Consider the following 15,308-nt stretch of genomic DNA (forward strand, 5'->3'; position numbering starts at 1 on the left):
CTGCAGCTATGGGAATTAAACATATTGGAGAATGGCTTTGATGTCCTTATTTAATGTTTTAAAGTTTTAGAGTTTAAAACTTTGTAAAACGTTATTGGTTAACGATTCATATAAATGAATAGAATTCATTTTTCCATTTAATTTGTGGTTTATTAAATGGTAAGTCCCTTCAATTTGACGATATATTCAAGATAGACTGTCAAGACCAGTCCTGTGACTAAGAAATGTCTATCAAGTGAACTTGAATGTCAAAAGTTGAAAATGGTCCCTGGTCGGAGTTTTCTATAAAGATGGACGCATAGAAAACGCTAGACGACTAGAATGCAAGATGACTAGTAGTTCTGTTTCTTGAACTATGTGGACATGGCAATGTCGCAATCATTTGCATAGATACTTACTTTGGGAAGAATAGTATCAGACAGACCTATGAAACTTTACTGTAAGAGATGAAAATCTTTCATAAGTAAATTTCATTAAAATTATTAGACACTAATCCTCAATACCTGAGTGATTTGAGTTTACTTGTTTGAGAACTGGTTACTTTGACGTTGTCAACCGCCGTACCGTAAAAGGAGGCTATAACGGCAACGCTCGGGTAATCACCTATCAAACGAAGTCTAATCTCAAGATCACAAGATTGGAATTGTCCTCCCATAAATCGGGATGAGATGCTGAAAGTTGTACAAGGCCACTCGGAGAGCTAGAAACTATAAAATGCATGGTCGTGCTCAGTTGAATCATAAACTATGATTATCTGTTTATTTGATCAGTTGAACTCTGAAACCGAGAAATACCTCTGGACATAATAAGGATGACAACTCTTACCTTATGTTCATGAGTAAGCATCAAGCGACAAAGGAATTAGGCAATGCACACTTGTCCCTAAGGACAAGTGTGAGACTGAAGGAAATAATGCCCTTGGTCCAATTATGCATTCAATGCTAAGTCTAATAAATGTGGTTCAGTATTAATTAATTATACAAGTTAATAATTCAGTGAGATCAAGTGAACTGTATGCCTAGCTAGAGGCCGCTTTAGTTCAAGTGGAATTAATAATATTAATCCACAGCTTACTTTTGACTGAACCCGTAGGGTCACACAAATAATACGTGAACGGATCAAGTATTTAAGTGAATTAAGTACTCCATTTATGGATATTTAGAATTGACGGATCTCGGTTCCAGTGGGAGCTGAAATCGTCAAAAGGTAAATTATGAATACTCCGGAAACGATGATATTGCCGGAAACGGAAATATGGATCGTATCGGAAATATAAATATTATCCAAGTCGTAGATGTTGCCGAAAACGGAAACATGGTACGTATCGGAAAATATTATCGGAAATGGTAATATTGCCGGAATCGAAAATATTGCCGGAAACGGAAATATTGCTGGAATCGGAAATATTGTCGGAATCGGAAAATAATTCCTTTATTCGAAACGGAAATGAATTCCGGAATCGGAAATATTAAATATTGTTCGAATCGGAAATGAATTCCGGAATCAGAAAATTAATCGGAAGCGCGTCGTACGAATAAACATCGGACGAGCTTGCTAGACGCAAGGCCTAGCACGAAACCAGGCTTGCGCCTAGCGAAGCCCGCGCACAGCAAGGCAAGCAGCAGCCCTCCAAGCACCGCAAGGCCCAGCCAAGAAACACGCAAGGCCATGCCCAGCGAGGCCAGCAGGCTAGCACGCCCAAGCGTGGGCTGCAGCGCTGCTGGGCCGAGCCCTCGGCGCGCGCGCGCCCAGAGCCCCTCGTGGGCTGTGCGTGTGTGTGCGTTGAGTTCGTGCATGCATCAAATCCTTAAGCGTTTAGGATTAGTTTGATTAATTATTATTTTCCTAAAACTACTAGAGTTAGTTGTTGAATTAAACACTAACTTAATAGATTTAATTAGTATCTAATTCTAATAAGATTAGGTTAATTAAATCCTAGTAGGTTTCTAGTTCCGATGATCCTACCCTATAAATAGGTGATGGCAATCACAATTTATAATACATCAATTCAAGTATTCCTATATTTTTAAGTTAAAAACTAAAGTTAAAAATTTGCCACAAATTATAATCGAATAAACATAAAACCTTAGGCTAAATTCTAGTTAATTGAATCTAAGGCGGATCCGAACGTGCTGTGGAATATCTACGGAGGGACTACACTTGGAGTCCTAAACTTGTTCTTGTTCGGTTCGGGAGCAGCTAGGGAAGGCACTCTTCGAATGTATGCATCATAAACTATGCTAATTGTTATGTCGCAATTAATTTGGATTCCTGGCTTTATGGTTTTTCCGCATGAAATATATATGTTTTATATTTGTCATAACCCAACACCCTGTTCATGGCCAGCATGAAACTCCGCCCCTACTTCCTAGCTCACAGACTAGTGATTTATATAGATCAGCCGTTGAAGCTACCGTTCACAAAATTAGAGGCATCAGGCAGCTTGTTGAACTTGGCCATTGAATTAAATGCGTTTGATATTACTTATGAATCGAGGAAGGCCATCAAAGGGCAGGCATTAGCAGATTTTATTGTGGAAATGACAAGGCATGTCTTCTCTGGGAATACAAAAATTGTGTGGACAGTCTTTGTGGACGGATCATCCACACAAAACGGGTGTGGAGCTGGTATAATATGTCAGTCACATGAGGGGGATACGTTTGAATATGAAATGCTCTTTAATTTCCAGGCGTCCAACAATGAGGCCGAGTACGAGGCCCTACTTAGCGGCATCAAAATGTGCAAGGCGGCAGGAGCCGAGGAGATTCTGGGACTATCTGATTCTCAACTTATTGTGAGTCAAGTTAATGGAAATTATGAGGCAAGAGACCCAACAATGATAAAATATATGAAGGTCGTCCACCAAGAAGTAGAAAATCTGAAGAGTTTTGAAGTAAGGCAGGTCCCTCGGTCAGAGAACAATCAAGCTGACGCGTTGTCCAAATTAGCCAGCTCCGCATCTTGTGACACCCCCTGGCATGTATTTTGGGAGGTAAAAACCCGGAAAAGTATTGAGCAGCTTGAAGCGGTAGTTCTAGACAGAACGTCCACCTGGATGGACGATATAATTAACTTCAAGATGAATGGAGTCCTACTAGATGACCCAAAACAGGCGGCAAAGGTCCAGAAAAAATGTCCCTGGTTTGAAATGTGGAATGGAACACTGTACAAAAAGGCCTACTCCCGTCCTCTACTACGATGTGTGACGCTTGATAAAGGACAAGAGATCCTAGAGGACATTCACCAAGATTTGTGTAGTTCGCACATTGGGGGAAGGGCCTTAGCTGAAAAGGCACTTCGAATTGGCTATTATTGGCCAAATCTGAAGGATGATGCACTTTCACTGGTTAAAAGTTGCAACAAATGCCAGCACTTTTCCCATCTGATACACCGGCCGGCCCAGATTATGACACCCATCACAAGCCCAATACCCTTTGCTAAGTGGGGAATGGATCTCCTAGGCCAATACACCACCGCGCCGGGAGGGAGGCGCTATGTCATTGTTGTTATTGATTATTTCACCAAGTGGGTGGAAGCGGAAGAATTAATGAACATCAAAACCTATGATGTGAAGGCATTCATATGGAAAAACATCATCACCCGGTTTAGAGTGCCGCAACCGATCATCTTTGACAATGGACCACAGTTTGAGACACCGAAACTCAAGGATTGGGGCTCTAAAGACTTATTCTTGTTCGGTTCGGGAGCGGCTAGGGAAGGCACGCATCACATAGTATGTATACTAAATTATTCTAATTGACTATGTGGCAATTGATTTGGATTCTGGCTTTATGGTTTTTCCGCATGAATTATATTGTTGTATTTTTCATAACCTAACACTTTCTACTCTTTCTGTCATTATAATTTTATAATCAATGCTTCTAATAGTTGCAGGCTTACAGTTGGTGCAAGATGATACTGATTTCAATTCTCCTAAAATGTTTCTTCTCCTTGATTTAAGCCCTTCTGTCCCTAGTGAACTTTGTAGGAATGAAAGACCATTTGTCTACGAGTTGGTCCTTGGATAAACATGGTGATTGTCTAATCTTGTTGATACACCATTTTGATTATCTCTAATTTCATCCGAAGTTTTGCTAATCATTTGGCATAATATTTGTATTGTGTGTTGCGATGTATTCATTGTAGAGATATATTTTCATAGTGATATTAATTATGCTACATTCTTTTGAATGGCATACAACTCTTTATTAGGCAAACGGTAAAGTCCAACTTATTTGGGTCAGCACATGATGTTATTTAACATAACATATACATGTACCTAGATTCTTTGTAAGGCGTATCAACGAACATTGGTGTTGCATGCCATGAGATCCAAGCATTTTTCCACTCGCTTCTTTTCTTCTTTGTATGTTCTTATTTTTACCACAATTATAAATTGTGATTAAGTACTTGAGGATTGAAAGTTTTAAAACTTAAATTACTTGTTTTCTCCAACTACGCTATATAATTTTAAAACTTTAATTACTTGTTGTTTTCTAGAGAAGCGTATAAGACCCAATTGTTCTTGCGGATATTTGGAATCAATCCCCTGGTGAAAAATGGGTTGTCAAATTAAATCGGTATGGACAACCTATTGGTGAAGAATACACCATTGGGAGAAATCCAGAGCTAGCACCACTATGTTATTCATACTGGGAGCAAGAGAAGAACAAGGTATATTTTTTCCTTGCTATTAAGACCTAGCTTATTACTTCGTATTACTGAAGCTCTTTTGTAATATTCTATATTAGAAGTCTTAAGATGACTGTAATGCATGTTCATTTCCAGACTGCGTCAGTATTTCCCGCCTTTGATGTCTGCAGTTGTCAACACACAAAAATGGATTGGAATAGTGATAAAGAGAAAACTAGGTCGTTACTAGTCTCTCCTAATCAAAGAAAAACCTAAACTAATAACTAAACACAAGTAAAGCGATATGTAATGGTCGAAATCCACAAGGACTAAGGTACACTAGTTAATGCTAATTAATCGATAAGCTAGGTCGGAACAAGTTGGAAAGTCAACTAACTAACTAAGACTAAATCAACTAAACTAACTACCAAAGACAAACGAGGTTAGGGAATGGGGTCAAACAACAATGAATCATGGAATGAGAACAATAGGAATGAAAAAAGATCATAGAACATGAACACCACATATATGAACGTTGAATTCACGAGTAGCTACATCCACCTCCCGGTATCTAGAAATTTCCCTAAGCATCAAGCATGAACTCTCGTACTACACTATCACCCCGGGCTAAATCAAAGTCCAATTCAACCAAATAGTCAAGGTTAGGTCTTTAATCCCTTTCGAACCCAACTAGACTACCTAAAGAATCAAGTAACACCCAAGTAGCTAATTTGAATGCAACAAGTATTGAGAATGCTCAAACATGTAATGATTTAATCATGAAGAATCCCTAAAATCCAATCAAAAATGCCTAAACCAATCATTGTTGGATTTTCACCCAAACCCAAACCAATAACTACTCAATCAACATAAAAACAATAAATTTAAAGACTTTGACAACTAATAAGATGATACTAAGCAAGAACAACAACTAATTTAAAGATTAAATTATAAAACTAAACATAATCAAAGAATTAAATGAAACGATAAATAAGACAATGAATGAAGGGATAAGAGTAAGAAATTCTCATTGATTAATTGATGGAGATCTCCAAAGCATTAATTCCCATCTTTGATTCTTTAAAATCCATCAACAACCCATTATTTCTCTCACTTTCTCTCTCCAAAAACTAACTAAACCCCTAGAAAAATTAGAAACTAAGACTATTATGTACATGGTTCGTCATAACCCAAATTTTGGTATTTATACTAACTGAAGGAAATATGCCCTTGGTCTAAATTTGCAATTAATGCATTTAATGCTAACTCTAATAAATGCGGTTCATTATTCATTAAAAAAGTTAATTATTCAGTGAGATCAATTGATCTGAATGTCTAACTATATGCCGCTTCAGTTCAAGTGGAATTAATATAATTAATGCCACAACTTATTCTTGACTGACCCGATAGGGTCACACAAATAGTACGTGAATGGATTAAGTATTTAGGTGAATATTATATTCATTAAATACTCTTATAATGGATATTCGGAAATGATGGATGTTGGTTTCAGTGGGAACTAAACAAACCATCAAAAAGGCAAAACAAGAATATTTGCCGGAAATGAAGATATTGCCGGAAACAGAAATATGGTTCATATTGGAATTATAAATATTATCGAAGTGGAAGATATTTCCGGAAACAGAAATATGGTTCGTTTCAAAATAGTATGGGAATAGAAACATTGCCGGAAGCTGAAATATTGTCGGAATCCAAAATATTACTGAAAACGAAAATATTGAATTGGAAATAATTCCGGAATCGAAAAACCAATCGGAAGCACAACGAGCGACAGGCCAACGCGCAAGCGACGACCCGTCGCTCGACGAGCCAGCCCGCAAGCGCAGCATAGTTTCGGGCACAAGGCCCAGCGCCAACACCAGCACGCCAGGCCGCAAGGCCCAACGCGCATCGCCAGCGCACAGGCCCAGCGCACATGCGCGCATGTAGTTGGTCGGTGCTGCTAGGCCAGCGCGCATTACTGGTTCACAGCAAGCCCAAACGTGGATTTTCTTGTGCACCAAGTAATGCGGCCGTCTTCCTTAGGGTTCCTCAGGGTTTGGGGATTTTCCCAAAACTGCCAAAATTACTTCTAGGGTTTTGGCACTTTAGGGTTTTCCTATTTCCTATAAATACATGGTCCTTGACCGTGAATTAAAACATCACAACAACATACTTTGCCTATCACAAAAGAGAGATCCAGAATTCATAATACCTTAGTTAAAATCCTAGTTGGTTGAACCTAAGGCGGATCCGAACGTACTGGGGACTTTCTACGGAGGAACGACGTTTAGAGTTCTTGTTCGGTTCGGGAGCAGCTAAGGAGGGCACGCATCATAAAGTATGTAAAAAAAATTATGCTAATTGATTATGTGTATTTAACATAGATTCTGGCAATTATGGTATTTCCGTATGACATTGGATTGTTCATAACCTAACAGGAAATGATGTTGACGACTCTTAGTTTTAATATTAATTATAAATTGTACGTGGCCATTACCAAACATATATAAGGTTGGACATTACTAAACAAATAATCAGTGTAGTGAAAATTGGTAATGACCATGCATAATATTGGACATGACCAACCATATAAAGTATTAGAAAAATTATCAAAAAAACTCACGAGTCGGTAATGAGAAGATATATTGAAATTACCAAATCACGAACAAGAACTTTGTTCTTGGCTTTGTGTGCTGGTAATATCCATATGTATTGTTTCTAGTTACCTTAAAAAAATTAAATATAAGCTATTCTTAATTTTCTAGGTTATTTTCCTATACATTTTTTTTTATTCATTTTACCCTTGTATTTCTTTTATTGTAGGTTAATTAGGTTAAGTATTTTATTCTTTAAACTTCTAATTATATAATTTATTCATGCAGTAAACCAATAAAAATAATATTCACAACAACTCGTTTAAGTTCGCTCTGAAGTGTGTTCATGTTTAGGCATAACTTATTTATTCTCGTTAAATTCTAAAAAATATGTGATATGATTTTAAAACTATTTCAGTATCCAGTCGTTATGCTTAATAAGTCAATAAATCTCCATATAACACCAAGCAAACAAGGAGTTAAGCTTATATTTTAGTGGTTTAATGGATAAATAAATTATATAATCAAGATCTAAAAATGAATAAAAATTGTTAATCGAACTAATTATATTAAGCTACAAAATAAGAAATAAAGATAAAAATGAATCCTTAACACGTGTTTAATTTTATATGTTTATGTTTTTTAGTTGAAAATATGTTATAAATTTGTTACAATAAACGAGGTAACCTTAATTTGGGAGTAATGTTCTTTCGTGGTCACTATGACCAACCATTACATTTTCCACATATTATCAATATTTAGTTCTAAAATTTGTTTAAGGTTACTATCAACAATATAGACCGGCATTACTATCGCAAAACTCAACAACAATGTCCATATATATTTGCGTTTTTGATAATGTCCTTATATTTTCTTGCAAGTTACCACAAACAAATAGAATATAATATTAATTGTTATAATATTAATCTCACGAGTGATTCACTTTTTATGTTAATCACTATATGTCCAAGACTTTTTATTTTTATAATAAGATAACAAGTAATGTCAAACCTCAGGTAATGACCACATTTCTATAGTTAAACTTAAAAAATCTAAATAACCTAAAATGCAGCTTGGATCTTTATGTTCATGGATTTTGTTGTTGATTGATTTTAAGTTGTGATATTAAACAACTTATTGATGACTTCTCCAAGTTTTTAACCCATGATCATGAACGATTTTAATAGAATATGGTTTGAAGGAATTTAATTGAAGTTTTGTTCATTATTTAATTAAAGTATATTGGTTTCGCATATTAATTGAAGTAATTAATTGAAAACAAAGAAAACAGAACACATATTTTGAAATATTTAGATCTAAAATATTTTGTGGTAACTGTCAACAACATACATGGACACAACCAATATACCTGCCCAAAACAATATCAATCTATATCGTGTTTTGGAAAGTTTCACCTACGCTGTTGGTAGTTACCAAACAAGTGTTAGAACTAAGTATTTCTAAGTAAGTGTTTTGTCAAAATAAATCTCAAGATGGCAAGGAAAATGAGCCAATAAATCTCCATATAAAACAAAGCAAACAAGGAGGTTAATCTTAATTTTAAGTGGTTTTAATGCGTAAATAAATTATATAATTAAGAGCTCGAAATGAATAAAAAATCGTTAATCAAACTAATTAAGCTACAAAATAAGAAATAAAGGTAAAAATGAATCCTTAGCACGTATTTTATTTTATATTTAAATATTTTTTAGATGAAAATATGTTATAAATTTGTTACATAAACTAGGAAATTTTTAATTTGGGAGTAATGTTCTTCGTGGTCACTGTGACCAACCATAACATATTTTCAACATAATGTCAATACTTAGTTCTAAAACTAGTTTAAGGTAACTACCAATAATGTAGACGGACATTACCATTGCAAAACTCAACTACAATATCCATTTATTTTTGCGTTTTGGTAATGTCCTTATATTTTCTTGCAAATTACCTCAAACAAATATATTGTAATAAAAAAATTATAATATTAATCTCACAAGTGATTCACTTTTCAAGTTAATCTCTATATGTCCAAGAGTTTATATTTATTAAAATAAGATAAAAGGTAAAAGTTTGATATTTAATTAAAAGAATATTATAAATAATTTTCCTAAGATTTATCTTTTTATTCTATAAGATTTAAGTAAATCTCAAAAATAAAAACATAAAAATAAAAAGAAAAACAATGGTTACACCAACGATTGAACCTCAAATCAAGTGTGTCAAAGATTAGCATGTTTAGAACCACTAAGACAAAATTATTTTGATATCATTTGTTGCAGATTTATATTATATATTTATTATAGACTGGGAGATTTTAAAAAACCATGGGCCCAAAATTAACCCAACCCGGTTAAGGTTTCCAGCCACCCCCTTCGCCTCCCCCCCCCCCCTCCTTGTTGCAACCCCCTCCCGTTGTAGTCCCCTCCCCGTCGCCGTCCCCTCCATTCGCAACCCTCCCCAGTCGCATCCCCCTTCCCGGCGCGCCCCTCTCTTGTTGTTTTTCGCATCCAACCTTGACCCCTCCCCCGCAACCAACAACTCGGACCAGCAGCCCAACAATGCTAGTCGCACGACCATCCCTGCCTACCTGTCGGGCCCACCTACGCTTGGTGGTCCGACGACGGGTTGGCCAGAGGAGAGAGAAATTTACAAACCCCATTCTTAATTAAATTTGGATAATTATCTTAATTATCCTAATTATTAATTTTATTCTTTTAGACAATACAAATAATTGATTTTTGAAAATTTCATAATACAAAAATTGTTTTCATAAAAGATATTTGGCATTTAAATTTAAAGATAAAAACAATTAAAATCATTAAAATGTATTATTTAATTTTTATTTAAAGATAAAATAAATTATTTTATGTGGCCAAAATTAATAGCTAGTGGTGGTCATTTTTATTACGGATTTTTCATGAAATAACCCCGACTTTTAGCATAATTCACCAAACGCCCATTAAGTTTCAGAAATACATAAAATGCCCCTCACAAATGACTTAATACCCAAGATACCCTTACCAATGACGTGTCGTTAGTCCGCCGTTAGTGCTCCGTTAGCCTAGTTTCATAATTTACCAAATATCCCTATTTTAATACTTATTTCACCAAATACCCTTATTCTGAAACATAATTCACGAAATACTCATAACTTAAAACTACCAATTTTGATGCTCAACGACTAGGTTTTGTGTTTGAAAATTAGTTGTTGCTTACTGTTTGCTTATAAATACAACTTTTCTGACTGTTTATTGCGGCTTAGACATTATTTTGTTGATTTCATATCATTTTTGTCATGAGTTTCTGATTCTCTTTATTTTTATTTTTACTTTTATTTTATTTTTAAAATTCTTTCAATTTTTATTTTTATTTTATTTTTATTATTTTTTTTGTTAAAAAAAATGTTCACATGCTATTTTGAAATGTACTTATTTTACTTATTCATTTATTTTAAATCTTACTTATTTTTTATAAGCTCTTACAATATTTCTTCTATAATATATATATATATACATTTTTTCTCTTATCCTACTTTCATTAATTTAACTTTCTCTTCCTTGTTTTTTTCTTTTTACTTCATGCTCCTTTCTGGTTTGATTGGTGACAATGACGATCTCCTACGGCGATTCATGTTAGCCGACCCCAAATCATTTTGGGACTAAGGCTTTGCTATTGTTGTTGTTGTTGTTGCATTATCCACACCCTACGAGTCCACGTATGTAAGAGTCTCGGAGGTAAGAACCTTTTCGTTTTGCACAATGCCTTCTTGATCCACTAAAGTACGTCATGATAATATCAAAGTCTAATTATGAACAAACGTAGTTAGAAGAGAAAATAATAATATTGATTGTGTGTTCCATTCAATACAAAGCTACACAATTTATAGGAATCAAAATAATAAACTAAGCCTAACAACGAGGGAGATATTCGCATGATCAGATTACATAACTAATTATTAATCCTATGCTTTATTAACCAAGTAAACATAACAAAATGCTCCTAAACATTAGCCACTACTATTTTCAATCAATCGATTGTTGCTCCATATAACATCATTGTGTCTTCTCACATAAAAATCTCACATTTCGTAACGAGTACTCCATTCGTTCTAGCTAACATTAGCTTTGGAGTAGTTGTAGTTGATTTTTTAGGATGTACAGTAACTATCACACAAAGATATACAAAGATCTCATGATCAACCTTAACTACTCTTTATGTGATTAAATTAGTATTTGCAGCTTATAACATAGATTTATGTGATCCCTGCAGCAAAATTGGGAAGATGCATGGTACGGTTCTACTAGAGACTACCTGACAAGTTTGTCGTCATTTACATCTATTATCTATAGTCTAAATATTTTATACAACCTTCATCCCTTACTTTGTCTTAAAAGTTAAAACCGATGAGTATCTTCACTTCTCCATCATTTGTGTGATAGTTTGGGACTCTTACATATGTGTGGATTCATAGGGTGTGGATGATGATTTTGAAAGAAAACTCATGACAAAAATGATATGAAATCAACAAAACAATGTCTAAGCTACAATAAACAGTCAAGCAACGGCTAATTTTCAAACAAAAAACCTAGCGGTTGAACATCAAAATTGGTAGTTTTAAGTTATGGGTATTTGGTGAATTATGTTTCAGAATAAGAGTATTGGGTGAAATAAGTATTAAAATAGGGGTTTTTGGTGAATTATGAAACTAGACTAACGGAGGACTAACGGTGCGTCATTAGTAAGGGTATATTGGATATTAAGTAATTTGTGAGGGGCATTTATGTATTTCTGAAACTTGATACTAAAACTCAGGAGCATTTCATGAAAAATCCGTTATTATTATGACCATTGTAGAAAGGTCCTCCCAAATGCGATTTATGAATAAGAGATTTCCCTTTCACCTTGAAGGAGAATGCTAGAGCGAAGACTAAAAGGCAACCGCAAGTTCACTACTTGGTATCATTAGCGAATAGCTACTGCATACCAAATCCAAGCCTACTTGGGCAGCAACTTGATGCAAATTTTTATTTTCTTTTTTGTTTTGCTTTGAGGTTTAACACCCCCCCTGCTTTTTATTATGACAGTATTGGCCTTCTTTTAGAACCTTACAGTAGGGAAGCAATAGATTGAGGATTTAGTAGGGAAGCAAATTCTGCATGTTCTGAAGTATCAACACAATAACAAGTCATTGATTGACTGCTGAGAGAGTACAGTAAAATCCCTTTTTGCTTGAAGGATTTTGAAGGTTCACTAGTTCCTTATCATTTCTTGTCATATTGACATTTCCTATTTCTCCTTGTTCCTAAACCAATACAACTCATAAAGATATATAGATGGCTAATATAGTTGCCTTAATACAAACAGCTTGTAGTACACACATACGAGCAAACCACAAGTTATAGAATGCTCGAGTTTTCAACATAGTATTTATTAGTTCACAAGAAACACCAAAAGTATTGCAACATTTAAACTTCTCTAAAAGGTAATAAGAGGAGAACCACTGCATTGGATATTGGAAACATCAGAAAGTCTTTGCCTCTGGGGCTGTTTTCCGTTTGCAGGACTGTCGAGATCAATGCTTTTTCGCTTCTGATTTTCAACCATTACACTATCTTCTGAGACCTCGACGATAGGACTCAAAAGCTTTATGTGCTGTGACATCATGGCTTGTGCTTCAGCCACCACAGATGTTTCATCATCTGTAGCATATAGTATCTTCTGCATTGCTGCCACAATCTATAGAAGAAGAGAAAAATGTAAAACTTTATATTGCATTCTTTCAAGTAACTTAGAACACAAATACAAGGCATACCGGTGAATTTTCTATCTCTGGGGTTTGACACAACATCTCGATATCCCTCAACTTTGAGAAATAAAAATCGCGCTCTTTCTCAAGACTGTCAACTGATAACTTCAACTCGGTAATCTGCTCAGTCAGTGTAGGATTAGATTCAGGTACAAAGATGTTAAAAAATGCACAATCTTTGAGACATATACTGACAATTACCTGTTCTTCATATATAGATTCAGCAGCAGAACTGGGTTTCACAGCTTTAAAAGAGTGATTCTTAGTGTTAGCAGAACACACATCAGCTCGGCGGTTGTTGTGAGATGAATGAGCCTTGTTGGTAGAACTGATTGGTTTGTTGGAAGCTTGGAGGTTTACTGATTTCCTAACCATTTCTTTTCCACCTTTCCTGCTCTCTCTCCTTTCTACAGGATTGTAACTATCATTCATAAGAACAAACAGCATTTTAACATTAGTATGGAATTCAGACATATGCAATGAAGCGTTTGTTTAACTACTTTCCACACTAAACAATAGGTCACATTTTAACAAATTTGCAATACTATCATTTTGGGACGAAGGAAAACTCATGTCTCTTCATTTGCCCCTTTATCAGCAAACTTAACACACAGAAATTCCAATTTACCACAAATAGCACCAAAAATCGAGCTGCCAGTCAAATTACTTCCAATATTTAGAAGATTATACATATGTGCGCACTTGTACAGCAAATCCTTCACAAGGAGCAGCAAAGAAGAAAACAAGCATATTGACATACATTTTGGTAAAGACTTCATGAACATAATACGAAACCAAATTAACCACTGAAACAACTTACAAATTATTTTAAAAAAAAATTGAGTAATTTCTGAAAGTTAAACCTAATTTCCGAAAATCAAGTATGATTAATTCAACAACATAAAAACAACCCAAATCCCAAAACTCCAAATTGAAATAAGTACGTTTTAATTAGGACAGCTTGAATATGAAATACAAAAATAAAAATCACACAAATAATGATTAATTTCTAAAAACAAACCTATTTTCCGAAAATAAAGAGAAATTGAGATTCACTACCTGTGGAGACCACCATTAACAGAATCAAAATATTTCTTCATCCATTGCATAAACTCCAGATTATCCAATGGCCTCCCTTTTATGAGTTTGTTAACTTCTATATGCTGAATTCAACATCCCCGGAAAAAAAACCAAAGAAAATCAATAAATGAACAATAGACGAAATCAGAAAAGAAAACAAAATTAATTGAAGAGAACCTTAGTGATCTTGAGCTTATTGAAGACATCTTGAAGAACCTTGTAATTCTGGATCATATCGTACTCGTTCTTCGCCTCGAAATTGACCTTGTGCATTGGCACCGTCCCTGGGTGGGCGGCGTCCATCAATTGACACTGCACTGCCCCTGAAGCTGCCTGAAAATTACCCATCAATTTTGATTTAGCGATTGTATTGAATTAAATAAGAATAATCAAAAGAAGGGGAAAAGAGGAGTAACCTCTTCGACTTTGGAGAGATTGAGATGGAGGGTGGAATTGATCCACGAAAGTATTTCAGATCTTCCGACGAAGTACGCGGAATCCATCATTCCTATGTTGCTCGCCATTTCTCACACTTTTTCTTGGAGAAATTAGAAAAAAGGATTTCAGAAAATTAGGTTTTGTTAGAGAAAGAATGCCCGTTGAGAAAGAATATATTGAGCGCCGGTTCCTTTTTATATATTTAATGTTTAAACTATAGTGCTTTTGAAAATTCAACTTTAGGCATTTCTAGCCGTTAGGCCCTTTTTCTTAGTGACTACAGTGCCGAATCTGGTGTCTGATGGAGTGTTGGGCCTGTAGAATATGGATTCCATCCAAAAATTTCCTATCTATATACTTCCTCCAATGCGTCTTCGTGACCGGCCACACCATCAACTTGATGGTGTGACACGCGCGTAATTTTTCACGCGCAGCTACTATGGAGAAAGTTATTGACTAGTGTTACTTGATTTCTATGCTGGTGTTACTTTTAGTTATTTCAGTTTCTTCAACATCATGTTAGAGGTTCTTTGTATAAATTGATGCTACTTGACTTCTATGTTGGGGCTACTTATACATTGTATTCGCCGTTACTTTTCTTGTTTTATTGCAGTTTCATGTTAGAGGTTCCTTGTATAGATTGGTCGGTGTTACTTTGTTTTCTATGTTGTTGTTACTTTTAGATTTCGTTAACCAACGTGTTGTGTTTATTTAAAGTGTGAATACGTCACACCATCAAGTTGATGGTGTGA

General features: G+C 35.2%; 2 protein-coding genes across 2 annotated transcripts; one reads left to right on the top strand and one right to left on the bottom strand.

Moving 5' to 3' along the window:
- The first annotated feature begins 2,338 nt into the window (after positions 1-2,338).
- LOC130469667 (uncharacterized) lies at positions 2,339-4,028 on the top strand. The gene is made up of 2 exons (XM_056839079.1): positions 2,339-3,674; positions 3,895-4,028. Exons 1-2 carry the CDS (start codon positions 2,339-2,341, stop codon positions 4,026-4,028), a joined length of 1,470 nt encoding a protein of 489 aa, XP_056695057.1.
- An 8,363-nt stretch (positions 4,029-12,391) lies between these two features.
- On the bottom strand, positions 12,392-14,753 carry LOC110790929 (microtubule-associated protein RP/EB family member 1C). Its single transcript, XM_021995684.2, has 6 exons — positions 14,535-14,753; positions 14,296-14,451; positions 14,098-14,201; positions 13,240-13,459; positions 13,045-13,158; positions 12,392-12,968 (listed from the first exon to the last, which is right to left on the bottom strand). The coding sequence occupies exons 1-6, from the start codon at positions 14,640-14,642 to the stop codon at positions 12,708-12,710; spliced, it is 963 nt and encodes a 320-aa protein (XP_021851376.1). The 5' UTR covers positions 14,643-14,753; the 3' UTR covers positions 12,392-12,707.
- Between the last annotated feature and the right edge of the window lie 555 nt (positions 14,754-15,308).

The sequence above is a fragment of the Spinacia oleracea genome, chromosome 3, assembly GCF_020520425.1.
Source record: "Spinacia oleracea cultivar Varoflay chromosome 3, BTI_SOV_V1, whole genome shotgun sequence".
Classification (NCBI taxonomy): domain Eukaryota; kingdom Viridiplantae; phylum Streptophyta; class Magnoliopsida; order Caryophyllales; family Amaranthaceae; genus Spinacia; species Spinacia oleracea.

Coding starts and splice junctions, on each gene's coding strand:
- LOC130469667 (XM_056839079.1), top strand. CDS start 2,339: ATGGCCAGCATGAAACTCCGCCCCTACTTCCTAGCTCACAGACTAGTG. Junction 3,675..3,894: donor ACCGAAACTCAAGGATTGGG/GCTCTAAAGACT, acceptor TAATAGTTGCAG/GCTTACAGTTGGTGCAAGAT.
- LOC110790929 (XM_021995684.2), bottom strand. CDS start 14,642: ATGGCGAGCAACATAGGAATGATGGATTCCGCGTACTTCGTCGGAAGA. Junction 14,202..14,295: donor ATAAGCTCAAGATCACTAAG/GTTCTCTTCAAT, acceptor TGTTGAATTCAG/CATATAGAAGTTAACAAACT. Junction 13,159..13,239: donor AATCTATATATGAAGAACAG/GTAATTGTCAGT, acceptor CTGACTGAGCAG/ATTACCGAGTTGAAGTTATC.